The 27,218-nt window shown below is 41.0% G+C and overlaps 1 protein-coding gene across 1 annotated transcript in view; it reads left to right on the forward strand.

Moving 5' to 3' along the window:
- Nucleotides 1–1,797: 1,797 nt before the first annotated feature.
- The window catches only part of TSN (translin), a 334,297-nt gene continuing 308,876 nt past the window's right edge, over nt 1,798–27,218 (forward strand). Inside the window, exons 1-2 of the mRNA XM_044075026.1 lie at nt 1,798–2,039; nt 2,146–2,239. Coding sequence (XP_043930961.1) covers nt 1,974–2,039; nt 2,146–2,239 — 160 coding nt within the window. The 5' untranslated portion in view covers nt 1,798–1,973. The remainder of the gene's footprint in view (nt 2,040–2,145; nt 2,240–27,218) is intronic.

The raw sequence follows: 27,218 nt of genomic DNA on the forward strand, positions 1-27,218 counted from the left end.
CAACACACACACATGTGTACAAGCAGTTTGATATACATGACATAATACATTTGTAACACAAGCGTCTTGCATAAATCATTTCAATAGTCACCAATGATATAATTATTTACAAAATTCCAGCTAGCTTTGCTGGCAGTATCTCCTTTCGTCACGATAGCAACAAAAATAAAAAAAAAAATGGAAGTGGAAATGGGATCATTAGAAAAGGATAGGAGTAACTTATGTAGAAAAAAAATGGGAATTGTGGGGAATACATCCAGAATGTTTTGGAGGAGTAAATAGGTTTAAGAGCAGGCAAAAATTGAATGAGCTATAAAATGTATGGATGATATTGAAGTGTATTAACCCACCAGAAGCGCAGTAGCAAGCCCTGCCCAAACCCTGCTTGGCAGATTGCAATGTAATTAATATTCATCATCTGTGCTGAAAGCAACCCAATGTTTTATTGTAGAAATTCACTACCAAAAAAGAAATGTTTTACTAGGGGCATAAAACTAAAATGCCTGTTGTACATCACATTTCAGTCAATCGGGCAGAGTTCACACCACAAAACTGTTTCTCTAAACGATACTGTTATTAATGGCTGAAATTGTTTGCAGTACCAGCACCGTTGCACAACACTTGTTCAGCGGGGGTGTGGGGGGTGCAGGGGGGGTTGCCCCCCTGAAAAAGGAGGCAGTAATAATTTTGACGAGGATGGAGTTCGTTGTGTGCATGGATTCTGTGTCAATCATGGTGTATTTACATACTGAAACTCTGCCCGCCACCTTGTCAATCAAACAGGCCACACCCATTCCTGCGCAAACTAACTGGTGGGTTAATACACTTCAATATCGCCAATGTATGACTGATAATGACTGTACAGAAGATTATATATGTGATGTATAGTGTTTGCAACTTAAAATATATCAAAATGGTTAGTTTTCATTTATACATTATGATTTATCTATGTCATAAGTGATAATTCAATATGTTTTCTTATTTAAAAAATATCCTATGATTATCTATGTCATAAGTGATAATTCAATATGTTTTTCTTATTTAAAAAATATCCTGGATTTTGCCTCATGTTTTTGCCGTCCTTCATATGCATGCATGTATATATGTATGCAATTATGTAGTTATTTTCTGATGAATAAAAGATTATTGTTATTCAGTAACTTTAGATATTTAAGCTTCATACCTGTTGTTGCTCAGAAAATGTACCTTGATGCAAAATATGTTACATTATTTTGTAATGTATTACAGCAATATTTAAAACTTATCTTACACTATTTTTGGCTTTGTCCCGAATTTTTGAGAAAAGTTATCAAGTATGTGCACCATACCTCTCAACTGTCCCTGATTTTTACACAAATTTTTAGCTCTGAGCCTCTTTATCCCTCCCAAAATTGCTGACTTTTGGAGACATGGTGGCGAGTTACACTTAATAAATAATGAAAATAATCAAGAGTTGTAGACTTCTTTTTTTTCATGAAACGGTACATTAATTCACACTATCTTATTCTGTTAACACTACTAATATTAAAAAACTGTCCTTGTTTATTTCGGGATTTGACCATGATTCTGTTGAGATTTTTCCTATTCAGTTGAGTTACTAAGATGGGCAATAAAATTATCCCTGAAGTGCACAGCCCCTGACAGTACATAACAAAACGCAGACGAACTGTAGCAATTAAGTTTTCTACCGAATAAACAACAACTTAAACACTACGATCAACGGGAGATCGTATTAAACCATTTTTTAAACAGGCCTTTTTTTTCCACTTTGCATTGCGCGACCGTAAATTGAAAGGACCAGAGTGGCGGTCGCATGTGTGCTTGCGTATTGTGCCACTTAGGACTGCCGCGGAAAGCATTGGAGTGTGCATGTGTTGTTAGTGTAGTTTCCTTGTCTTTGTTTTTCTTTGTGCAGATTTTGTATACATTACCTATTTTCTACGTTTTCAAAAGGAGACAGCGCAAGTGTCAACATGTCGTTTAATGAAATGTTTATTTGCATTCATGAATTTCTTACAGTAGATCAAGAAATTCGGGAGGTAATCATGGACCATTTTTTTTCCAGTTGAGAGATACAGTTGGCTTCCTTCTTTTGTTCATTATATATTTTTTTTTTACTTTTTTTTTTTTGTGTGTTTCATTCAGGAAATAAGAAAAGTGGTCCAGTGTCTAGAGCAGACTGCAAGAGAGATTTTGACAGTTTTGCAGAGTGTTCACCAGGCTTCAGGATTTAAAGATAGTGAGTAGCTTTCTGTATTTATTTTGGAATGATCAGCTATGATATGATGAACCTTAGTTTGCTAGGTTTGTTCCCAGATGCTGGAGCCCCACGTTGAATGGGTTTCTTCGTCTTCTTTTTCTTTTTAACGTAGTATATTTGACGTGCTATACACATCGTCTTGCAGTTACTGGTTGCTTTTGAAAAGTGCAAGTGTATGTAAGATAGTTTCATAAAATTGACCTATTCTCTGTCACATGTTATGGTGCAAAACAAACTTGCTATACAAGTACGTGCAACGTGGGTGTTGAGCTGTAGAACTCTGGTTTAAAAAAATACAAATTATGTTATTTTAAGTAGTGTTATCAACATTTTGAAAAATGTTGTATGCAAATAGTAAGTTGGAATAAATTCAAGCAGAACAGCATAATCTCAACCTCTAGTCTCCCAGACAGGGAACAGGCAAATACATTTGCTAAGGGGTTTAGACCAGGAAACTTACATTGTGATTAAAATGTTTTGTTTGCTTACAGTATTCATTCTTAAAAAATACTAAATTGGATGTCTACTTAAAAATCTTAACTGTGAATCTATGGTAAACTCTTTCCTTGTGGAAAAATAAATTTTTATAAGGCAAAATGAGATGCAGTTGAGGGGTGTGTTGCAGTCAGCTGTATCCGAGAAAACATCTCCACTTTTTTCTCATTAAGCATGTAACTTCAAAGTTATATCGCCAGTGCATTGTCTTTTGGCTTAACGGATCATAATCAAACCTGGAAAAGAGGACCACTCACAGAACTTCAAGAAAGTGCTCCCTTTTCATTTCATTCTATAGTATTCACAGTTAAGTGGTTTAATGTTCCAAATGACTTTGACAGGTTTTACTGAGTGTTTTGATGGGAGGTTGGCTTAGTGGTTAAGCTGTTTACCTTACAGCTAAATGGTGCAGGGTTTGATTTTCACAGTGGATAATTGGCTAGGCTTAAAATGGCCCATACAAGGGCAGCTAGCCTAGTACTAATCTATGAACCTATTTTATTGCTTAAATTTCTTTGTGCTTCTTTTTGTAGAATGTTTCTCTTTGTCTGCTGGCCTTTTGTTGGTGGTTGAGATAACATAATTGGGGGGGGGCGTTACTCCTATTTTCTTGTGGGGTAAAATTTTGCAGTAAAGTTAGAACAACAAGCTTAGTCAGTGGTCTCAAAAAGTATAGTTCAGAGTATTAATATCACAAACGTAGTGTGGATGATATAACCAAGGCTTGCAAAGGTGTGTGTGTGTATATGTATATGTATATATATATATATATATATATATATATATATATATATTACTTGCTGTCTGGGATGTGCAACTTGTGGATATTTATTTATTGATTGATGTCCTTCGTGGTTCACTGTTGCAGTCATGACTATAGGGTTCTTCCTGCCAGCAGCAGCCCCCGATCGGCCAGAGTCCCAAAGTCTGGATCGGGCGTCAGCTGAGGTCGCTTTTATCCTGACGTCAGCGCGCCGGAAGGTATAAAGACCTCAGCTGATGCCGTTTCCCCAGTTTTTCTTGCCCCAGATGTCAGGTGCCCAGAAAGAAAAGGCTAAAAAAGAAACCATGCACAAACAAAACCTCATCAGCCAAAATACCTCATAACAGATAATACTCAAAAGAAAAAAACAAAAGAGGGGGTAGGAGGGAGGGTAACCCAGACTGCAACAGTGAACACACTCAAACATCTACATTTATGGTAAGAGTACACAACTGTACTATTGCCTTCGTGGTTCACTGTTGCAGTCATGACTGTAGGGTTGAGTCCCAAAGCTAAGAAAGGGTGGCTGGAGGAGAAACAGAGGGAGCGGTCACAAAACCTTGCAAAACCGCAGAAGCAAAACTGGCCCTGGATTTAGAATAGAGAGGGAGGTTGTAATGCTTAGAAAAAGTATGTACAGAACTCCAAGTAGCAGCCTCCAAAATATCCTTGGTAGGAATCCCAAAAAGAAAAGCTGCTGAAGTAGTCCTAACATAACAGGAACTGGATTGCCATTATAAGAGTAACAGAACTTGATGCAATGGGCAATCCACTTGGAAATAGTTTGCTTAGTGATTGCTTTCCCTTGAACAGTAGGAGCATAAGCGACAAACAACTGATCAGATTTCTGGACTATCTTGGTCTTGTCCAGGTATAAACAAAGCTGCCTGTGCACGTCTAAAGAGTGCAAAAGACTTTCTTCCTCACTTTGAGGATTAGGATAAAAGGTAGGCAAATGAATAGACTGATTCAAGGCCACTGCCGAAACCACCTTGGGCATAAAGGTAGGATTAGTCCATAGAGATACCCTGTCCTGATGAAAAATAAGGAAGGGTTCCACAGCCATGAGTGCTTGCAATTCCAAAATTCTTCTAGCAGAGGTAACTGCTAAAAGAAAAGCAGTTTTCCAAGACAAAAATTTCAAATCCGTGGAAACTGCAGGTTCAAAAGGAGACAAGGTTAATTTCTCCAAAACATAGTTAAGATCCCAAGTGGGAACAGGAGCCTTCATAGGGGGCAGAATATTCTTAGCCCCTCTAAGAAATTGTTTAAGTAATGGATGAGAAAAAATCGGAGGATCCGTATCGTAATGTGCAGAAATAGCAGACGCATGAAGCTTAACAGACGAAAAAGATAGGCCCGTATGTAACAACTCTGTCTGATACTGTAAAATCAGAGGAATGTTCGGAACAGCAGAATCACCACCCTGGACTTGATTCCAGGAGCAAAATCTTTTCCATTTACCTGCATAAGATTTTCTAGTGCTGGGCCGTCTAGCTTCAAGGATTACATCCATTACCTGTTTGGAAAGGGTATAGGTGTTTACAGACCCTGGATCCGCCAGGCAGCTAGATTCAGAGTTTTGACATGACTGTGCAGTATCCAGCCATCCCATTGAGACAGTAGATGAGAGATTTGAGGCAGAATCCAGGGAGGCTCCTGAACCAGGTTCATCAGAGTGGAATACCAGAATTGCCGAGGCCAATTGGGAGCCAGTAAAATCATTTGCGGTCTGTCCTATTTTATCTTCAGAAGTACCCGAGGTAGAAGAGGAAAAGGAGGAAAAGCATATACTGAGAGGTGTTTCCAACTGAATGAGAGGGCATCCACTTTCCATGCTTGTTTGTGGTAGGTCCTTGTGCAGAATGTTGGAAGTTGATGATTCTGAGGGGATGCAAAGAGATCTATGTCCGGACATCCCCACTCCTTTATAATCATCCTGAATATCCGAACATCCAACATCCATTCGTGTGGATCCGAAATGTGTCTGCCAGAGTGTTGTCTTTTCCTGGCAGGAATTGCGCTTGTAAGTCGACACTGCAGGTCAGAGCAATGTACCATAGAGTCATGGCTAGTCTGCACAAGGGGTAAGAGTGAGAGCCCCCCTGCTTGTTTATGTACCACATCACTGTAGTGTTGTCTTGTCTGTATCAACAATTGTCCTGGTAGAAGAAGGTCCCTGAAGGCTATCAGGGCATTCTGTACAGCTAGCATCTCCTTCAAATGTATGTGCAGGTGTGTTTGCTCCTTTGTCCAAACACCCTGAAGACATCTCCCGTGCAAGTGGGCTCCCCAGGCATAATCTGAAGCATCCGTTGTCAGAACTTGGTTGGTCGGTGGAGGACAAAAAGGCTTCCCCTTGTTCTGTAGACAGGCTTCGGCCCACCAAAGAAACTCTTGCTGGAGACAAGGCAAAATCGTGATCACTGTTTCCAAACTGTGGTAATGCTGAGACCATACACTCTTGAGGTACCACTGCAGTTTCCTCATATGCAGTCTTGCATATGGTATTAGTAGAATGCAGGAAGCCATGTAACCTAAAGCCTGCAGAATTTTTCTTGCAGTCAGCTGTTTCATTGAAGCCAGGTGTCGGAAAGAAGAAGCCAGTTGCACTTTTTTGTCTGGTGTCAAGGAAGCCATCTGGGTTGTAGTACTCAGAAGAGCACCCAGTAAAGTAATCTGTTGTGTGGGTACCAGATGTGATTTCTTTGATTTACTGTGAAACCGAGGTACTGAAGAAGATGCAGCACAAAAGCTAGATGCCGAAGTAGAGTGTCTTTGTCGTCCGCTTGAATAAGATAGTCATCCAAATAAGGGTATATTTGAATCCCCTTCTGTCTGCAAAACGCCATGACTGGTGCCAGGCACATTGTAAAGACCCTGGGCGCAGTAGATAAGCCAAACGGCAGCACAGAGAACTGGTAATGCTTCGAGCCCGCTTTGAAATGCAGATACCTTCTGCACTCTTGCCTTATAGGAATATGCAGGTAAGCTTCTTTTAAGTTCAATGTCACCATCCAAGCGTTCTTTCCCAACATAGGCAGTAGCTGCTGCAGAGTGAGCATCTTGAGTTTTGGTATATCTAGGAAGGTGTTTAGTACAGAAAGGTCCAGGATTGGTCTCCACGAATTTTCCTTCCTGGGAACCAGGAAAAGTCTGGAATAAAAACCTTGCCCTATTTCTAAATTTGGTACCAATTCTATGGCCCTCATAGCCAGGAGGGACTGAACCTGCCATTGCGCCTCTGCCCACTGATGATTTGGCAGATCTGGCCAACCGTTCGGGTTTGGCAAGGTATGGAAATGAAATCTGTAACCTCTTGAGACTGTGTCCAGAACCCATTTGTCCCGGGTTATGTGGCTCCAATTTTGATGAAAAAGAGAAATCCTTCCTCCCAAAAGTGCTTCCAGGAGAGGAACTCCTGGAACCAGAAAGGGAGAGTCTGTTTTCGGTAGGGTTGAGACTTTATCTTCACCTCCCTTGGGAGAGGGGGCACTCCACTGCCTATTCCTAAAATGGGTCTGTGCCTGTCCCCTACCTCTGGAACACCTGAATCTGCCTCTCTGAGACCTGTCCAAGCCTGGAAAGGACCAAGGTTTAGCTGGCCAGTGTCTGCTAAATCTAGGAGGTTGCACCTGTAGAAAATCCTTAACCATCTGCTTAGATTTGGCTTTGTCCTCCATTTTCTTTAATACCTCTTCAGCTTTGGACCCAAACAGAACATCGTGCTGCAAAGGGGCATCCAAAAGTTTGGCTTTAACCTGATCCGGCAAGCTTTGTTCCTTTAACCAAGCATATCTTCTAATAACTGCGTCAGTTTAGTTGTTGCAGTCCTACAAGAAGCTTCCAAAGAATCAAAACCACAATGCAGGGTATGTTTACCCACCTGTTCAATAGCATGCAATAAATCCTGCAAATCCTGATTATCCGCACAAATAGAAACAGCTGACATCTTTGTTTAAATACAGACAAAAGGTATTGCTGATACTTCAGCATATGACATTGACAGTTCAAAGCCCTAATAGACAATGTAGCAGAAGTATAAACTTTTTTACCCCATCTCTCCAAAGACCTGGACTCTCTCGGTCAGAGAGAAGAGGATTTTTAGCAGAGGCCGCTTTAACACCCTTGGGACCCTGAGAAATTGTTTCTGGATCAGGTGAAAGATTCTTAAAAAGAAACTTGTGAGAATCTGGAACCCTATAATGCCTATCCAGTTTGACCGGAGCAGGGGGAAAAGAATCAGGGGAGAGAGAGAAGCTTCCGAAAAAACATCATCTACAATCATCTACAATGTCCAATACCGGGGGAATAGCCAGAGGCCTATGCTGTGGGAGAAGAAGAAAATCCCTAAGCCTTTTCTTGGATTCAGAGAATTCCTGCCCTTCCCAGTGAAAATGCACCCTCGTATCATGCAAAGTTTCACCAAAAGAATAATAGGCTGAAGGAAAGGAATCTTCAGCATCAGAATCCTCATAAGGTGAAAAAGAATAATCCTGCTCAAGGGAAGAAGCAGAAGAAACAGAAATTTGGTCTGAAGAATCATAATCGGACTGTAATCTAGGCTTCTTGTCAGGAGGAGGATGTGAACCCCTGATCATAAGAGATCTTCAGCCACCCTAAGCATGTGCTTCTGAGGCCTAGGACCCTGATCAAAAGGTGCCTGTGCTTGCCATTTCACTTTAGCTGGAGCCTTAGACTTTGTCTTTGAATGTAAAACTGAATCCACATTTACAGGAAGCTGCGAAGGCCTGAGAACTCCCTCAGAAACCGGTACCTGCCTACCGGCTCCGGACCCAACTGAGGGAGCAGTATCCGAAGGTCCAGTCCCTGGCAAATCTGAAGACCCCATCAGCTCCACACCAGAGTTGGTACAGGCAATTGGTTCAAAAGAGGTGGACGACGGGCTGCAAAGGTGCCTCACTGACTACCGACGAACCAGCAACTGGCAATAACTGAGTAACATCCTTTGCTGTGGACCTCGGAGGCCTGTCTGCATCCGTGCGCCTCTTACACACCCCAGAAGCCGGAAATGAAATACAATTATTAACTTTTTCTGACATCTGACTGGAGCAAGAAAAAGACCTCCCCAACAGGGTACTTATCTTATAAAATGAAAATCCTGGGATTAAATCCAAAAACGAACAGGCTGACCAGCATCAGTGAACTGCAAAGGACATCGCGGCAAGAAAAGCTGGGGAAACGGCGTCAGCTGAGGTCTTTATAACTTCCGGCGCATTGACATCAGGATAAAAGCGACCTCAGCTGACGCCCGATCCAGACTTTGGCCGATCGGGGGTTGCTGCTGGCAGGAAGAACCCAGACTGCAACAGTGAACACACTCTAACATCTACATTTATGGTAAGAGTACACAACTGTACTTTGTCTGGGTTCGCCAGTTGTGCAGGGCCTATTTATAGTGGAAGACCCTCGGTGGAGTTTTCTGTTATGTATTGTAATTAAGAGTACTGACCCCCAAGTGGCTTGGGGTGGAGAGGAGATGCTGTGGTGGGTAGGGGAAGTTTCTCTTTAGACATATGGGATGATCATTCATTAAGTGAATGCTGTTTATAACGGTGCATGTTTTGCTAATAAGTATGAAACTTCTAATAAAAAGTATGAAGCAATTGCTTGCATCCCAGGTCAAACATTTTTGATAAACGCTTAACTGAAAATTAAAGAAAACAATTATTTATAAAATCAGTTTAACAAATGTCTTGCCAGTTCTGTAAGACTAGGTAAATACTTATTTTGTTGAGATTTCAAGGTTATTGTTATAACATTTGTAACTGTTGAAATAATGTCTGTTAGAGCTGTCCTGCTTGTCAGATGACTGGACTTATCTGAAGAAATTGACTTTGTACCCTCTGACAGTTGAATAGTAGACACTTTTGAAAAGGCAACACCGTTCCATTGAAACACTGCCCTGTTCTGTTTCAGAAATGTAGTTTTCTTCATTCATGACCCCTGTTGGTATTATCCATGTCTCTTTTTGGGTCTGGATTGGTAAGACACTATATTTTAAGGATATAACCTTGGAAAATATATTCTGCACTAGTATTTGTTGCTAAATGTCTTGTCCTTTAATATTTTTTGTAGTAATAACTTTGTTTCTTAATTTATATAACTGGATGTGCCTTTGGTTAGGCACTGTGGTTGAAGATTCTTTTGTAGTTTGAGGAAGATTGTTCTCTTTATCCATAAAAGGAATCAATTCTGCTAGGCTGGTTCCAGTAGTGATCGAAGAACAAGCAAAGTGTCTTTCTGTTTTTGCATTTTCTTCACAATTGGCACTGTTTCATCATGATGGTTATTTTAAGAATGCTGGGGACTAGAAGTAATGCATTTAAAGCTGAGTTGGCTTGTTAGTACTTGAAATCAAACACTTAGTGAACTGAAGTCCATTAACACTTGCAATCTTATGGGAAGTTCCAGACCATGCAGTGGTTGTTTTAATTTCAGATCACCTTCAACACTCCTGGTCAAATATACATTGTGTTTCATAAGCTTTGAATAGTAGTTTTAAAATGATAGGTAGTGTTAGTTGTTCGTACTTGATATGTTTAGGGTGATTTATTTCCTCTGCCCTGTCTTTATCACAGTAGCTGAGCAAATCCATCCATCCACAGCCCCTTTTCCCGTTATTGCACAAGGGGTCAGGGTGTCACTTTAACAGTGACAGCCACCTAGAGCCACACAAATAGGTTATGGCTAGCATTGTTAATAACCCTTTACAGATATTTTAGTCAATAATTTGTTCAGAATTCCATCATAGTGTGACTTGTCTATTTATGGAAGACAGCTGGCAAAGATGTAGTTATGTATGAATTGAGTAAATTGTATTGATAAATACATGGTTGTGTGTATACTGAGTAAACCTTAAAACAGTATGGGTCCGGACAGCTTCCTTGTTTTTTTTTTTTTTTTTTTTTTTCTGCATATTGTCTTGTACTTTAGTTGTCCCATTAGTTGAATTGTCTTATTGCATCTACAGTTGTCAAACGGGAAGGGAGGTAGACACTGTTTAACGCAAAATGACAGCTCCGTATATCTGAACTTGATTTATTAGGAAAAGTTGAACAATATATTGTAGACAGCAAGTATAGCAAACTGACAGATAATGTCTGGCTTGGGATTCTAGAAAGGTGCTTGACCTAACTAGGTCATTTGACTTGTACGAGGTCATAAGTGTTGCTTTTTTTTTTATTCAATTTTCCTGCAGCTATTTATCATTTGCCGCCTCCTTCATTAGGTCTGCCTTAGCCTCCCTTAGCTCTACCCATCCCACGTCAAGGGATGCGGAGTAGAATGAGGATACTTATGCAAGAGAGTGGGTATGTGTAACCCTCCCCCAGCCTTGCAAACTATGCTATGGCAACTTTCTCAGTAATGTACTTGGTACATGAAGTGGCTTGCTTTATGTATTTATTTATTTTATTTAATAATAATAATAATAATAATGATAATAATTAATTACATTTGTTTACCGGGATAGTCCGTATGGGTGTGAGCCCATTTTCAGCGTAGGCATGAGGAGAAAAACTCCACAAATTAATATTTACATATGCATTAGTGTACAAGTAATAAGTAAACATGTTCATTTATGTAGCAAGATAAGTACAGTTGTACAAATGAAGCAAGATAAGTACAGTTGTACATTAATGTCAAAAATAGCAAGTAAACAAGTGCATTTATATAGTAAAACAAATGCAGGTGTCCATTAATATTGAAGGCATCACAAAAGTTTCACAGGATTAAGTAAGTTATATGCATTAGGGTGAAAGAAGCTTGTGTTAGCTAGATAACATTTTCATAATCCTTAAAGACTATTGCATAGTTAGTTATGTTAGTCTAGTTAGAAGGGAAGAGACATGCAGGGTAGGGATTAACCAGGGCTAATACTGGAGCAGATCCAGTTGCTATATAGGTGGTCTTTTAGCTCCTTGAATTGGGTTGGATTTATAATGTGTTGGGGAATTGAGTTCCACGTTCTGGAAATGTGGTGGGAATAGAGGGAATCCCCTGCCTTGTTTTGCTTTTGGAGACTTGCAGGGAGGGTTTTATGTGACAATCGGAGTTGCCAAGTGTTTGTATATGGTTGGAGTAATTGTTGTAAGGCTGGGATTCTGTGTGGCTGGCACAATTATTGATGGGTGATGATGAGTTGGGTGTAGGTTAGGTGTTGGGGGAGTTCTAACCATTTTAGTTGGTGTAGGGAGGAGCAGTGGTGGGACCTGTGTGGGAAGTCTGTAGGATACTTGGCTATTTTATTGTAGCAGGATTCTAGTTTGGTAAGTTTTTTTCCTCATGGTGGTGAGGATGGTGGAGGCATATAGTAAAGTGGATAGGAGATGAATTTTGGCGATGTCTGTTCTGGACTGATTTGCAAGGAATGGCTTAATGTGGTAGAGAGAACCTAGTTTTTTGCGTTTTGTTTTTTATGGTTTGAGATTACGGTCCAACCCAAAACTCGCATACTAGGTGACTTCAACTATCCATCCATCAAATACACTGGCCCAACGCTTCCTGGAATTCATCAATTTCAATTGGCTGGACCAGCTCATTCTTACCCTCACTAGAGGAAGCGGCATCCTTGACCTGGTTATTACTAACATGGGCAACCATTGCTCTACACCAGTAGTCAATTTCCCCCCTGGTTAGATCAGACTACAAACTAATTACCATGGAAATCCACATCTCACCCACACCCCCCGCAAAGGTAACCACCATGAAAACCTTCTCCAAAGCTGACTTTGGGCTCCTAAAAACAGAGGTGGCTAACTTCACGGCACCTGTGTCAGTGGAAAATAGATGCATGACTGCCGAATCGTACACCAATGCACTGTACGACCACGTACATAAATACATGGAACTAGCCATACCCAACAGAACCAAGACGCTCTCCTCCAAAAAAAGGAAGCCAATCTGGTGGTTCCCTGCCACTAATAAACTATACAACAGAAGGAAGAAACTGTTGCAGAAAAAGGTAAAGTCCCAAGACTGGAAAAACTCCCTTATTAGCTGCAACAAAAAGTTGAGAACCCTCATCAAAACTTCTAAAGCCAGCTATGAAGGCAGAATTGCGGCAGACACTAAAAAAAAAACACAAAGTCTTCTATAGTTATGTTAAGAATCTCCATGGCAATACCCAGATTTGCTCTGAGTTACTGCACAATGGTACCTCTTATACTGAACCAACATACTGGCCGACAGATTCAGTGCCAACTTTACCCCCCCCCCCCCCCAAAAGGACCAATCACAATACCGGAGGAATGCCAGGCACCCAGCATTACTGCAGCACAGGTTAAAGCTGCATTGTCAAAGGCCAAGAATACAGCTTCCATGGGACTCGACAATGTCCCTGGATGTATTCTACGTAAGCTACAAAGTGAACTGGCACCACATCTGTTGTGGCCTGTTCTCACAGCCTCACCTCAGGCTTTGTCCCTACGGAATGGCACACTGCTACAGTCATCCTATCCATAAAGGGGGAGCGACTACAGACCCTGGGAATTATCACCCCGTTAGTCTGATATACAAGGCTATGGAGCGCATCATCATGGTCCTAATTAAAAAAGAGTATAGGGAATCTCTAAATTCTAGTTCCCACACAATTTGGCTTTGTGAAAGGTAGATCATGCCTGCTGAACCTGGTTGACTTCTTTGACTCCGTCACCAGAGCTGTGGATGAGGGGAAGGTAGTTCATACAGCTAACCTTAATCTGGCCAAGGCCTTTGATACCATTCCCCACTCGGGAAGGAGGGAGGTTGGCGTAATGGTTAAGGTGCTTACCTTAGAAACACAAGGTGCAGGGTTTGATTCTCACATGCAGTAATTGGCTAGGCTTAAAATAGCCCCCGAGGGCAGTTAGCCTAGTCCTAATCTGAGTCTATGGAATTATTAATAAACACACCAAACTAGGCATCAGCCCCTATATCACTAGGTGGGTTGCAAATTGGCGCTCAGAACCCACAGTGTGAAAGTAGCAGACTCCAAGTTAGACTGCTGACCAGTCACAAGTGGAGTCCCACAGGGATCGGTCCTGGATCCTCTCCTATTTGGCATCTACTTCTCAGAAGTCCAGGCCAACACAGATGGACTCTGGCTGACCAAGTTTGCAGACTACTGCAAACTGGGATCCATTATTAATTCCCCAAGTGATGTAGACATCCTACAGAAAGGCCTCACTGAAACCAATGACTGGTGTCGAAACCATGGCCTTAATTGTGAAAAACTCAGTTCCCACTAATTACCACATTGATAGGAGCCCACTGAACACCGAAGGCATTATAAGAGATCTGGGGACACAGGTTGACAGCAACCTCTCCTTTGACCACCACATTGCCACTGTGGTCAGAAAGTCCTTTCATGTGACTAATCTCATTACCAAGGGTTTTGCATCCAGGAAGAAAGAGGTCATCATCTGTGTCTACTCTACTCTTCCTTCATTAGGCCAATCATAGAGTATAATGCCCCATTTGGCATGTACCTCACTAAACACGTGCAACAGCTGGAGAGGCCACAAAAGTAACTCACAAAGAGCTTAAGGATCTTGGGCCTTAAACACATGTCTTACATGGACAGTCTCAAAAAAACTCCAGCTATTCTCTGTCTCATATAGTCTACTAAGAGGTGACCTCTTGAGACTGCCCATGCTCTGGAATAGACTTCCCATACATGTCAAGTAGAGCACCTCGCTGGCCCTCTTAAAGAGAAAACTTGATCACTCCAGTGGCTCTACTTGCTAGAGGCACTGGGAACTAACGTCTGGCAGCACGATGCCAGAACACTTCTATGGGCTAGGCTTGTAAAGGCTCCAGGGCCATTAGCCTAGTACACTTCTATGAACCTATGAGATAAGTGAGCCTCAAATTTCAGCTTGTTCTTGATTTATAACTCTTAGTAGTTTGGTTTGGAAGGTGGAGGTTATGATGGTGTTATTTGAGGACTGTATACTATTATTGCTAAAGCAATACTAATGTTTTGTATGCATGTTGTTTTGCATCCTTGCTACCTTGGTTGCTGGGACAGGGGTGAAAAGGCTGTTTTTAATAGCATACATTTTTGCAAATTAATTTAATTCTTCTAATTGGATTTTTTTTGGCAACTTCCTTCTGAGAAGTACATTATGTTCTCTTATGGTACTCTCATTCTTAGGGCTGCGCTCCTTATACACTGCAGCTGTCTATACACGTAATAAAATGTGTAGAAATGTTGCCACCTACTGTCCTTTGTAGCTCCTCTCTAACTTTGGTTGTATAACAGAAGTGCAAGACCCATAACTTTAGATTTTGCATCCTTTAACACAAAACTCTGGCTAAAATGTGATTACAGCAAGTGTTGAAACACTCTGTAATACTATTAAAACGTTTGCCAAAGGGTGTCACCCACTTTGCATACCCTCAGTGTGGGAGCCGTGCTTCCACATTCCTGCTACTTAATGTATATTAATTCTCTGATTGCTGTACCTCATTTTGTGGGAAGACTGCGGTCTGTTCGCAATTACAGGCCTGATACCTTTGCTACTTGTGTGTACTTCATTTAATGGTAGTTTCTCACTGGCTTCATTTTAAGCATGTAATGCTCTTCTTGTAGCATGCAAATATTTCAGTCTGTCTTGTCTGCCAAACCGTAGACTGATTTGAATAAGATGCTGCATTTTGGCTGCAAATCGTGTATGGGAAAATGTTTTCTAGTATACATTACGCAGTAAAACACAAAAAAGACGTCAATTAAATCCAAAAAACTCACGAAAGGAAAAAACACACCAATTCAAACCAGAGCGGATGACAGCTTGACAGTGCTATCGGGAACCAACTTTAGTTTCCAAAATGATGCCAAATCCAAAAGTGCATGAATAAATACCAGCAATTCTCGTAGTGTGTAGGTGTAGTTGAACAACAGCAAAACAAGTAGCTTCCACAAAGAACTTTTAATCGAAAAAACAGCGATAAAATCCAGTAACATTACGCAGTACTTTTTTTTTTTTTTTTTTTTTTTTCAGCCATGGCTGGTCTTCAGTATATTAGGGAAGGCTGTTGTCTTCTCTCCTGGAAAAGCATGGTATAAATCTTTTTTACTCATCACAAAAGCATCAGCACCGGTATCGGTTTTTAAAGTTCACTGTGTGGGCCCTGTGAAACTGTACACTCTTCCTCATGTCCACCTGCACAGACCCCAGGAAAAATACATGCCTTGCTCTACTTTGGTTAGTAAGCTCATTTACTGCAGCACAACTCTGCTCATAGACTCCTTTTTATTCTGTATTTTTCCTTGCATGTTTCATGCTGCTTTTAATTCTGTGTGTATCTTTTGTGGTTCATTCATTTGCCTTTCATTGCCATGTTTATCTTTTTTTAGGTGTGCTTGTAAAACTGCCTGCACTGTGTAATCTCACCCTGAAAGGTAACTTATGTAACCTCCTAGGACTGCGTGGTTGTTACTAGTGGTGAGGTTGGCCGTCCGCTGCAGTTATCAAGATATTGCAGGTGCCTACCACAAGTGCCATCACAAATGGATTAATCTCCTTTCCCAAGAAGTCAGAATGTCCTGAATTTTCACAGAGTCCTGAAGGCAGTTTCTGCCTTTGCGTTTATTGATAAAACACATGTACGTGCTTGTATTATTATTATTCGTGTTTAGGGCATAGACTTCTGTAAGTCTGCATCAGAGTGCACTTTATTCTTTTCCTTGCCAAATGTGACTGATTTGAAAAAGCTTTATAACTCAGTCCCCATAATAAAGCCTGGGTAACTGACTTGCACATCTGTCTCATTTTTATTAAGCTCTGTTGTTCTTATCCTCATAGAATACTACTTCTAATTTATACATTTGTTTGTATTCACTATTTTTACACTTTCACCAAGCTTTGGCTTTACCAAAATACTGTATTTTTTTTATTTGACACTGCTTCTGTTGTCCCTTTATCATATCTCTTGTCATAACAAGCAGTAGTTGGGATTATTACTTAACAGCAACACAGTTTACAGACAGCAGTTGCTTCACAAACCAAGTTCATCTCCTTTAACCGGTTATTTTAGGAACCATTTGTTGTGTAAAGGAAAGGATGTACAGACAGCAGTTGCTTCACAAACCAAGTTCATCTCCTTTAACCGGTTATTTTAGGAACCATTTGTTGTGTAAAGGAAAGGATGTCAAAGCAGGTCAAATCTATCATGGATGGAAAGGGTAGAACTAGATCCCCAGACTAAGTGAGTACAGAGAAAGGGGTCCTTGTACTAAGTATGATTTTTGTCGCCATTGAAAGTTTTAGTTATGATTTTTTATTTATTTATTTTGTATTTGTTTTTTTGACCAGGTAAGCTCGCTGGACAAATTGCTTATTTTCCAGGGCAGCCCGGGAGCACTTTCTGGTTATTTGCAATCCATGCTTAGCATTGGAAAAGGTCTATTAGCAGCTCAGAGCTTTACTCTGCACCAGCTGTACTAAGCTCTGAGGGTGTCTCAAGCTGAATGATAGGCTTATACAGATACATGCAAAAAGGGGCATTATATTTAATAAATGGGCTTGATGAGATGCAAATAAAATTGAGATTTCTTTAATTTAGAGGCAGTGCCTTTGGAAATTTAATAAGCCAGCTAAAAGTGAAGGTCAAAAGATAAGTAATTATCAACAACAGTGTCTAGATCCTTTTATAACAGGATCTGATTTGAAGGAGTGTCACCTGTATGGTACATGCAGATGTTTTTACCAGAATAAGCTGGACATTTTTTTCACATTTAATTTGACTGTTGTCCTTGCACCAGTTGTTAGCATGGTATAACTCGTGCTGAACAGTTTTGAGTCAGTGGAAGATTGATTAACAGTCACTTTATATCCATCTACAAACCTGGATAACCACAGGCTAAAAGATTTGGCCTGTAGGGTTGAGAAATGGATGCCAAATAGGAAAGGGCCTAATAGCCCTGTAGTATACCACTGGTAACTTTTTTTTTGCTTTTCGGAGTGGCATTTATGATTCGGATTGCATGGGTTCTACCATGCAAATGATTATAAATCCTTTATTTGCATTTGTTTACCAGGAAAGTCCGACTGGATACAGGTCCATTTTCAGCTGAGGCCCGGGGAGAAAAGCTCCACAGTACAATGCAGTCATACAATTGATTTTAATACATACATAATGGGTTAGAAGTGAACAGTTTTAGTTAGTACAGTAGACAGTCATTGTGGTACATAGTAAAAACATTGAGGTACATAGTCAAAAACGTAAAAAAAATAAGTTTTTTTTTTTTTATAAACCAGTATCTGGGTTTTACAAGCTTTTTAGGGCAAATCTGTTTATACATCTGAACATGTGACAAAATTAGATTTAACCTGGAGTGTAACATGAGCATAGCCAGTTAAAGTAGTGGGTTTTAAGGAGTATTTTGAAATGATTGAAGGAGCTGCTAGAAGTTATATGGATTGGTAGTGTGTTCCAGGTTTTGGCAATGGTGCTGGCAAAGAGATTTTACCAGCGTTTATTTATGTTGGATGACAGTTATTAGGTTCTGGCTATTAGATCGTAGGGCTCTAGTGGGAATGTGGGGTTGTATTAAATTCTGAAGTGCTGGGATTAACTCTGGGAGGTGGTAGAGCTTATGAGCTATAGAGAGTTGATTGAGCTTAAGTATATGAGGCAACTCAAGCCAGTTAAGCAGTTTTAGGGATAGACAGTGGTGGGACCTGTAAGAAGCATCAGATGCAAACTTGGCAATCTTATAGCAAGATTCCATTTTATTCAGTTCGCTTTGACGTAGATTAATCAAGATGGGAGAGGCGTACAGGAGGGTGGATAGGAGATGAGTCCTAGCGATGGTGACTGGTATATTTAGTCATAAACTGTTTGTTCCTATAGAAGAGGCCTAGCTTTTTATTAACTTTCTTGATGTTCTGTGCTATGTGGTTGTTGAATTTATGCCTAGCAGTTTGGCTTGTGTGGTTGGACTAATTTGAATGTTTTCTTTGGAGTTGATGATGAGGTTGTTGCTCAGGGGAGGAGATCTACCTGGGCCAAAGAGAATTAGTTTTTTTTTTTTTTTTTGGGGGGGGGGGGGGGGTGTTAAGAAGAAGTTTGTTAGTGGACCAGGTTTCGGCTAGGGTGAAGGTGTTTTGGGTTAGGGTTAGTAGTTCACCTTGGGGTGGGGGTGTCACATACAAGGGTGGTGTCGTCAGCATATTGTACTACTGAGGCAGTTGACAAGGATGAAGATATCTGGTTAGTAAATAGGGAAAGCAACAGAGGGCCGAGGATAGACCCTTGAGGGACTCCTATAGTTACTGGTAGCAGGGGGGACAATTGGTCTTGCCATAGGACAGCTTGCTGTCGATCTGACAAATAGCTGTTAAACCATGATACAGAGAAGGGACTTGTATTTAGGGTAGATAGAGTTGCAAGAAGCATGCTGTGATTAACCATGTCAAAGGCTTTTGATAAGTCTTAAGAATGTGGAAGACGTAAATAGACCCTTGTTTCTGTGGTGGTTAACTATGTTAGTAAATAATAATAATGCTGTTGTGCCGCTGTGGGAAGGTCTAAAGCCATGCTGGGATATGGGAGAGTAGGTTGTTCTGGTGGTATTGCATAAGTTGAGTATGAACTACTATTTCTAATATTTTTGATAATGGTGGTAAGATAGCTATAGGGCGATAGTTTGTAAGTTCTAAGGAGTTACCCCCTTTGTGCAGTGGGATGACATGGGAGGTTTTCCAAGAGGCTGGTACTTTGCATTCTGACAGAGATCTATTAATGAGAATGGAGACTGGATAGGCTATAGCTTCAGCTGATATTTGAAGGAAGTCTGCTGGTAGCTTATCAGCTGCTAGAGTATTTAGTTTAAGTTTCTTAAGGAGTTTAGAAATTGCCTTGGTGGACACTGGGTGAAGTTGAAAACTGGGGGTATTGTTTTGTGTATTGGGGTGGGTAGTACTATTATTTTGGGCATTGGCAAGGGTCTGGACTGTTTCCGTGAAGAATCTATTAAATTGTGTGGGTATGTTTTCATGATTATTTGGTAGCACAGGGGTTGGTGTAGTGGACTTTCCTGGGTGCAGTATACAATTTATTGTGTTACAGAATTGTTTGGGGTTATGAGCATATTTGTCTTTTAGGTTTTGATAGTAGTTAGATTTGTCTAGTTTGATATGTTTTTTGGCTTTGTTCCAGAGCTGTAGGTAAGTTTGTCTTAAGGCAGTGTTTTTTTTTTTTTTTTTTTTTTTTTTTGATATTGAGACCAGGTGTTGTCCCTTTCTTTCATTATAGTTGTAGTGGGATTTGTTAGCCATGGGGCATAATTAGTTTTTATTCTAATGGTTCGGGAGGGTGCATATTGGTCCAGGATTTTTAGGAAGGTTGTGTTCAAGTATTCAACTGCTTTATCTAGAGGTAATTGCTTTAGGAGTGTCCAGTTGCAGTGTTTTAGTGCATAGATGAAGTTTGTAGATATTGAAAGTGTTTTTGTTAGAACTACTCTGAGGATAGGTTGGCTGATGGTTTGCAATTTGTTCCTAATTAGATAGGATGATGGTCACTTAGGGTGTCTGGAAGACAGCCAGATTGCTGTGTAAGATTGGGGTCGGATACCAGGATCCAGTCCAAGATGGACTGGTGATTGGATGTTTTGTCAATTCTAGTGGGTGAGGCTATAGTTTGGGTAAACCTGTGAAGGTTTATAGATTCAGTGGGATTATGGCTGGAGCAGTTGAGCCAGTCAATATTGAAGTCTCCTAATAGTATGTTTTCATGTGGAATGGAGTTGGACATCCAGTTAAGCAGGTTTTCCATTTGAGTGATATTGCCTGGTGGGATGTAGCCACCTGTAATAGCTGTGTTTATTGGAGTTTATTTTTAAATTGGCAAGGATTAGTTCCACATCTTTGACATGGGTGTTGTAATCTAATTGTTCTATGGTGAGATGGTTTTGGAATATTGTTGCAACACCACCTCCCTTTTCTCTACTCTGTCTTTGCGGATAATATTGTAGCCTGGGGTGGTAATCTCATTGTCATGATGTTTTGGTTTGAGCCATGTTTCAGTTAACGCAACAATATCTGGTTTGATTTGTGCCAATAGGGCATGTAGGTCCTGGATTTTCTTAAGTATGCTTCTAGCATTAATGTTTAGGAAGCAGAGAGATGATGGTGGTCTGTGGTATAGGGGATTTAGCTGATTTGAGTTAGGCTGACAAGTGTTTTGGGTCCTGGATTGGGGTGGACATCTCCACTGCAAATGAGTTTTTGGAGTAGGTGTAGATAGAGCTTGGTAAATTTGTGAATTATTTTAGTTTGTTTTTGTGAAGAGAGAGGGATAGTTTTATGGTTGGTTTGTTGTATGTGTAAGGGAAAGGTTTGGGTGTGGTAAGGTCGGATGGTGATATAGGGAAGTTTTTTAGTTTAATGAGATTAGCTGTGGATTCTGTTTGCCGTGGGGATGGGGTATGGTTATCAAGTTGCATGTGATAGGAGGACAGATTGGAAAGGAGGAGTAGGTTGTAGACTATTTTTGTGTAGATGGATGCTTTTAGTAGTTGGGTTGGATGTGTGCAGTACATGTTAATTAGTTTTTAAGAAAAGGTGGGATGTATACAAGGGTGATATTTGTAGGTGTATCTGATTGGAGTTGTGATGGGAGAGGGGGAGGTGGGAGGGATTTTCTGATAGAGGCAGGAGGTGAGGTGCAGTGTTGGTGAGGAACTGGAAGGGGAGGAGGTGACAACTGGTTAGGTAGAAAAGAAATTTATATGGGGGGTGGGTGGCAGTGGGGGGTGGGAGGTGAGCGAAGGGAGCCCGAGTGTAGCGGGTTGACGCCCACAGTGAGTGACTACAAGAAGTGATTGTTTTCTTAGGGAATCTGATCAGTGAGCTATGGAGGTGAGTCAGGATACAGAGAGGCAGAAGAGTATGGATTTAAGGCAGAGGGAGAAAATCTGAGGTATAGGAAGGTATAACGGTAGAGAAGGAGAGCAGGCTAGGGAAAGAATAACCAGTGGTGGGAGGCACAGAAAGTAGATACACTGGATGTTATTAAAGGGTAAATAACATAGATGGAAGGCAGGAGAGAGGAAGAAGGGCACAGTATACAGACAAAGCAATAAAAAAGTCTACAAAAGCAATCCAAGACCTGGGAACAGGAGGATAGGCAAGTAAAAGATGAGCGAGTCCTACAGGCAAAAATTAGGAGAAATAGAAAAGTCAAAAGAAGCAGACAGAAATCAGGAGAATTTAGACTAGGGAGATACACTCCTTCCTTGTTAAATTTCTATCTAGTAGAGTAACTAACAAAATGGGGAGGGGGGGTTAAAATACGTTTACATGCAGCCTAATTTAAACACTATGGTAGGGGAGGAGAGAAGTATAACTTGGAAGTCATGGGGGGGGATACAGTGCAGCTGCCAGTACCGATGCAGAGCTCAACCAATGGCACTACAAATGCTCGTTTGCTTAACAAAGCAATAGCTAGTGCTACTGAAAGGATTACAGGACAAAATTCTGTGGTGTGTAGCTGAAAGTAGCAGTTGTAAGCACCTGGATAGAAGCAGAGAGGCTGTGAAGGTGATCAACTAGTAGTCAAGTTTTCTGAAGTTTTTAAGTTTTGGAGTGTCCGTGCTCTCAAGTATGGGGAGGGGAACAAACTGGACAGTACAGACACTAAAGGAAAGTAGATAAGGAAGAAATTGTAGTAATGGAGTTAGACAACCTCAGTGAAACAAACCTAATATCAATGACATTCGGGGTGTATAACAAACACTAGGCAGCAGAATTACTTGGCAATAACATTCTAATAATAGTTCAGTTGTACCTCAGCTACAATCAGTAGACAGATTGCAGATACACACTGAAAACTAATAATGCTAGTTCATACAAAACAGCTAAAATATATGTGGACTGCAGAATAAAAATAGAAACAATAACTATAAAACCACATGCAGCCAAGTAACGTGGTTCGTACATAAAGCCCTGTCTTAACAGGAGCAGAGAACAAAAGCAATATAAGAAGGGAATGCACGGGTTCAGTTTAAAAACCCACTTGCAGCCCCTGACATAGTGTCAGACCTCAGAGGTCGAACTGAATGCCAGCAGAAAATTAACAATATCTATGACAAAGATAATATTCATTTAAGTAGAGCAGTAACAGTAGATACAGCAATAACATGCAGTATACAGAAAAACAGTTCCAGCCACAAAATGCCAGCAAAAATTAATATCTATGACAAGGGTAATATCCACTTAAAATAAAGCAGTAGTAAGTGAAACAATTACATGGAGTAAACAGAAAACAAACGTTCCAGCCACTACCACTGTAACCTAAGATGATAGTTTAAAAAATGTTTACACTGTCAAATATAGCAATAAAAAACACTAAAATAAAGGTTTACATTGCCAAATAAAAACAAAAACAATTAAAAGAAAGCAAATTTGAGTGCTTACATGGGAGTTCACAACACCAGGGACTGCAGCTGCTTAGAGAAATTTAAAGATGGCTCCCAGGGTTTAAAAAAGCCTCTTACAAGATAGAGGGGGAGGGTCAATAACAGGTGTGAGGGGATGGGTCAATAACAGGTGTGAGGGGATGGCCAAGAATACAGTGTAATCAGACCTAGACAGGGAATGCATGCAAAGCAATAGTAAAAAGTGTACAAAAGCAATCGGAGACCTGGGAACAGGAGGATAGGTAAGTAAAATATGAGCGAGTCCTCCGGTCAAAAGGAACAGGCAGAAATTGGGAGAAATACAAAAGTCAAAAGAAGAATTGATGGTGTAATGATGAATGTTAGTGCATATGCTCCACAAGTTGGGTGTGCGATGGATGAGAGAGAAAAAGTTTGGAGTGAGTTGGATGAAGTGGTGGTGAGTGTACCCAAGGGTGAGAGACTAGTGATTGGAGCGGACTTCAATGGGCATGTTGGTGAAGTGAACAGAGGGGATGAGGAAGTGATGGGTAGGTATGGTGGAATGCAGAAGGTCAGATGATTGTGGATTTTGTGAAAAGGATGGACATGGCTGTGGTGAATACGTATTTTAAGAAGAGGGAGGAGCATAGGATGACGTGCAAGAGTGGAGGAAGATGCACACAGGTGGATTATATCCTATGTAGGAGGGCCAGTCTGAAGGAGATTGGAGACTGTAAAGTGGTGACTGGGGAAAGTGTAGTTAAGCAGCATAGAATGGGGGTCTGCAGGATGATGATGATCAAGAAGCGGAGGAGGAGTGTGAAAGTGCCAAGGATTAAATGGTGGAAGTTAAAAAGAGTGATTGTGAGGTGGAGTTCAGAGAAGAGTTAAGACTGGCACTGGGAGGCAATGAAGAGTTACCGAATAGCTGGGTAACTACAGCAGAGATAGTAAGGGAGACTGCTAGGAAGGTGCTTGGTGTGACATCTGGACAGAGGAAGGAGGACGAGGAGACATGGTGGTGGAATGAAGGAAGTACAGGAGAGTATACAGAGGAAGAGGCTGGCGAAGAAGAAGTGGGATTGTCAAAGAGATGAAGAAAGTAGACATGAGTATAAAGAGATGAGGCGCATGGCAAAGAGAGAGGTGGAGAAGGCTAAGGATAAGACATATAGAGAGTTGTATGAGAGATTGGACACTAAAGAGGGAGAAAAGGACCTGTACCGATTGGCTAGACAGAGGGACAGAGCTGTGAAAGATGTGCAGCAGGTAAGGGTGATAAAGGACAGTGAGGGAAACGTACTCACAAGTGAGGAGAGTGTGTTGAGTAGATGGAAAGAGTACTTTGAAGGGCTGATGAATGAAGAGAATAAGAGAGAGAGAAGGTTGGATGATGTGGGGATAGTGAATCAGGAAGTGAAACAGATTAGCAAGGAGGAAGTAAGGACAGCTATGAAGAGGATGAAGAATGGAAAGGCTGTTGGCCCAGATGACATACCAGTGGAAGCATGGAGGTGCTTAGGAAAAATGGCAGTGGAATTTTTAACCAGATTGTTTAATGAAATTTTGGAAAGTCAGAGGATGACTGAGGAGTGGCGAAAAAGTGTTTTGGTACCTATCTTTAAGAATAAGGGTGATGTGCAGAGCTGCAGTAACTACAGGGGGATAAAATTGATCAGTCACAGCTTGAAGTTATGGGAAAGAGGAGTGGAAGCTAGGTTAAGAAGGGAGGTGATGATTAGTGATCAGCAGTATGGTTTCATGCTAGGAAAGAGCACTACAGATGCAATATTTGCTCTGAGAGTGTTGTTGGAGAAATACAGAGCAGGTCAGGAGGAGTTGCATTGTGTCTTTGTGGACTTAGAGAAAGCATACGACAGGGTGCCTAGAGAGGAGTTGTGGTATTGTATGAGGAAGTCGGGAGTGGCAGAGGAGTATGTAAGAGTGGTACAGGATATGTACAAGGGTAGTGTGACATTGGTGAGGACTGCGGTGGAAGTGAGAGATACGTTTAAGGTGGAGGTGGGATTACATCAAGGATCAGCTCTGAGCCCTTTCTTATTTGAAGTGGTGATGGACAGGTTGACAGATGAGATTAGACAGGAGGCCCCGTGGACTATGATGTTTGCAGATGACATTGTGATATGTAGTGAGAGTAGGGACCAGGTTGAGGAGACCCTGGAGAGGTGGAGATATGCATTAGAGAGGAGAGGAATGAAGGTCAGCAGGGCTAAAACAGAATATGTGTGTGTAAATGAGAGGGAGGGTAGAGGAATGTTGAGGATGCAGGGAGTAGAGTTGGTAAAGGTGGATGATTTTAAGTACTTGGGATCAACAGTTCAGAGTAATGGTGGTGAGTGTGGAAGAGAGGTGAAGAAGAGAGTACAGGCAGGGTGGAATGGGTGGCGAAGAGTGTCAGGAGTGATTTGTGATGGACTGGTACTAATAAGAGTGAAAGGGAAGGTCTACAAGAGGGTAGTGAGACCAGCTATGTTATATGGGTTGGAGACGGTAGCATTGTCGAAAAGGCAGGAGTCAGAGCTGGATGTGGCAGAGTTAAAGATGTTAATATTTGCACTGGGTGTGACTAGGATGGACAGGATTAGGAATCCGTATATTAGAAGGTCAGCTCAGGTTGGACAGTTTGGAAACAAAGCAAGAGAGGCGAGATTGCGTTGGTTTGGACATGTGCTGAGGAGGGATGCTGGGTATATTGGGAAAAGGATGCTGGGTATATTGGGAAAAGGATGCTAAGGATGGAGCTGCCAGGTAAGAGGAAAAGAGGATGGAGCTGCCAGGTAAGAGGAAAAGAGGAAGGCCTAAGATAAGGTTTATGGATGTGGTGAGAGAGGACATGCAGGTGGTTGGTGTGACAGAGCAATATGCAGGGAACAGGAAGAAATGGAAACGGATGATCCGCTGTGGTGACCCCTAACGGGAACAGCCAGAAGAAGAAGGAGAATGTCCTGCATGAGGAATAGTGTCGCTGGACCTTTGCCATGTCCTTGTAACCCTGCTTCAGTGATTCCCCCCTTTTTTTAAGCAATTAATGAGGTTCAACAAGCAGGACATTCAGTTGGCAAAGCTGAACTGATTAGGATCCAAAGTTTAAGCAATATTTTCTATGTCTGTATTTTATGAGGTGTGAAATATGTTCCATAGCCTTACATGTGCAGTTATTGAGACTAATAGGTTTATAGATACCAAGGTTCATGATTGTGTTATTCATTTGTAATGACATTACAGTGCTTCCAGGCTTCATACTTTGTACTGATAATCGGGCAACACTATGTTATCCAGGCTCCTGGATGAGGTGGTGGTGGTAGCTTTTAAGTGGGCTGAGAGGACCTGTTAGTAATTTAAAGGGGGTAGCTGGGACTGTAGAATAGGGTAGCTGGGACTGTAGAATAGCTATAACTGTGACCTGAAGTACATTTTGCACTAAATTTTTATTTTATTTATTTTACATTTGTTAACCGGGCTAGTCTAGCTGGATATATTTCCATTTTCAGTAGAGGCCCGAGGAGATAAGCTCCAAAATATGCACAACAGAATATACAAAATATACAGAATATACAAAACAATGTATACACAATAAGCATTCATGAAAATACCCAAGTATGGCCCTTCAAGCCCCAATTGAAAGGGATCAAAACTAGGTATAAAGCCAGTCATGTTAAGTGCCAATGATATAGGATACTGTGGCTAGGCTACTAACAGTTCTCTGGAGTAACAGCCTAGTTTTAACGTATGAACCGTTAGGAAGCTCAAAGCTGAATATAAACTTAAATATAGTCACGACTATAAATCTTTAACTATCGCAAGAAGTTTAATAATTGCCACAAATATTCCCTGCTAGTTCATCATAACACTTCTTATTCTGACCTAAAGGAAACGGATAATATTCTGAGGATTTGTCAGAATATTATCCGCTTCCTTTAGGTCAGAATAAGCAGTGTTATGATGAACTAGCAGGGAATATTTGTGGCAATTCTTAAACTTCTGCGATAAATAAAGATTTATAGTCGTGACTATATTTAAGTTTATACTCAGCTTTGAGCTTCCTAACGGTTCATACGTTAAAACTAGGCTGTTACTCCAGAGAACCTAACACAGTATCTATCATTGGCACTCAACTATGACTGGCTTTACCTGGTTTGATCACTCAATGTGAAGGGCCATACTTGGGTGTTTTCATGAATGCTTATTCATTTATCCAAGCTACACTTCAAGGGTCAGGGAACTACTTTTCTGTATATCCAAATAAAGCCAGTTCCATAAAAGAGGGATTCTCTGGGATGTAGATCTCT

This window comes from Protopterus annectens, chromosome 6.part0, assembly GCF_019279795.1.
Source record: "Protopterus annectens isolate FY-2018-M chromosome 6.part0, PAN1.0, whole genome shotgun sequence".
Taxonomy (NCBI): domain Eukaryota; kingdom Metazoa; phylum Chordata; order Ceratodontiformes; family Protopteridae; genus Protopterus; species Protopterus annectens.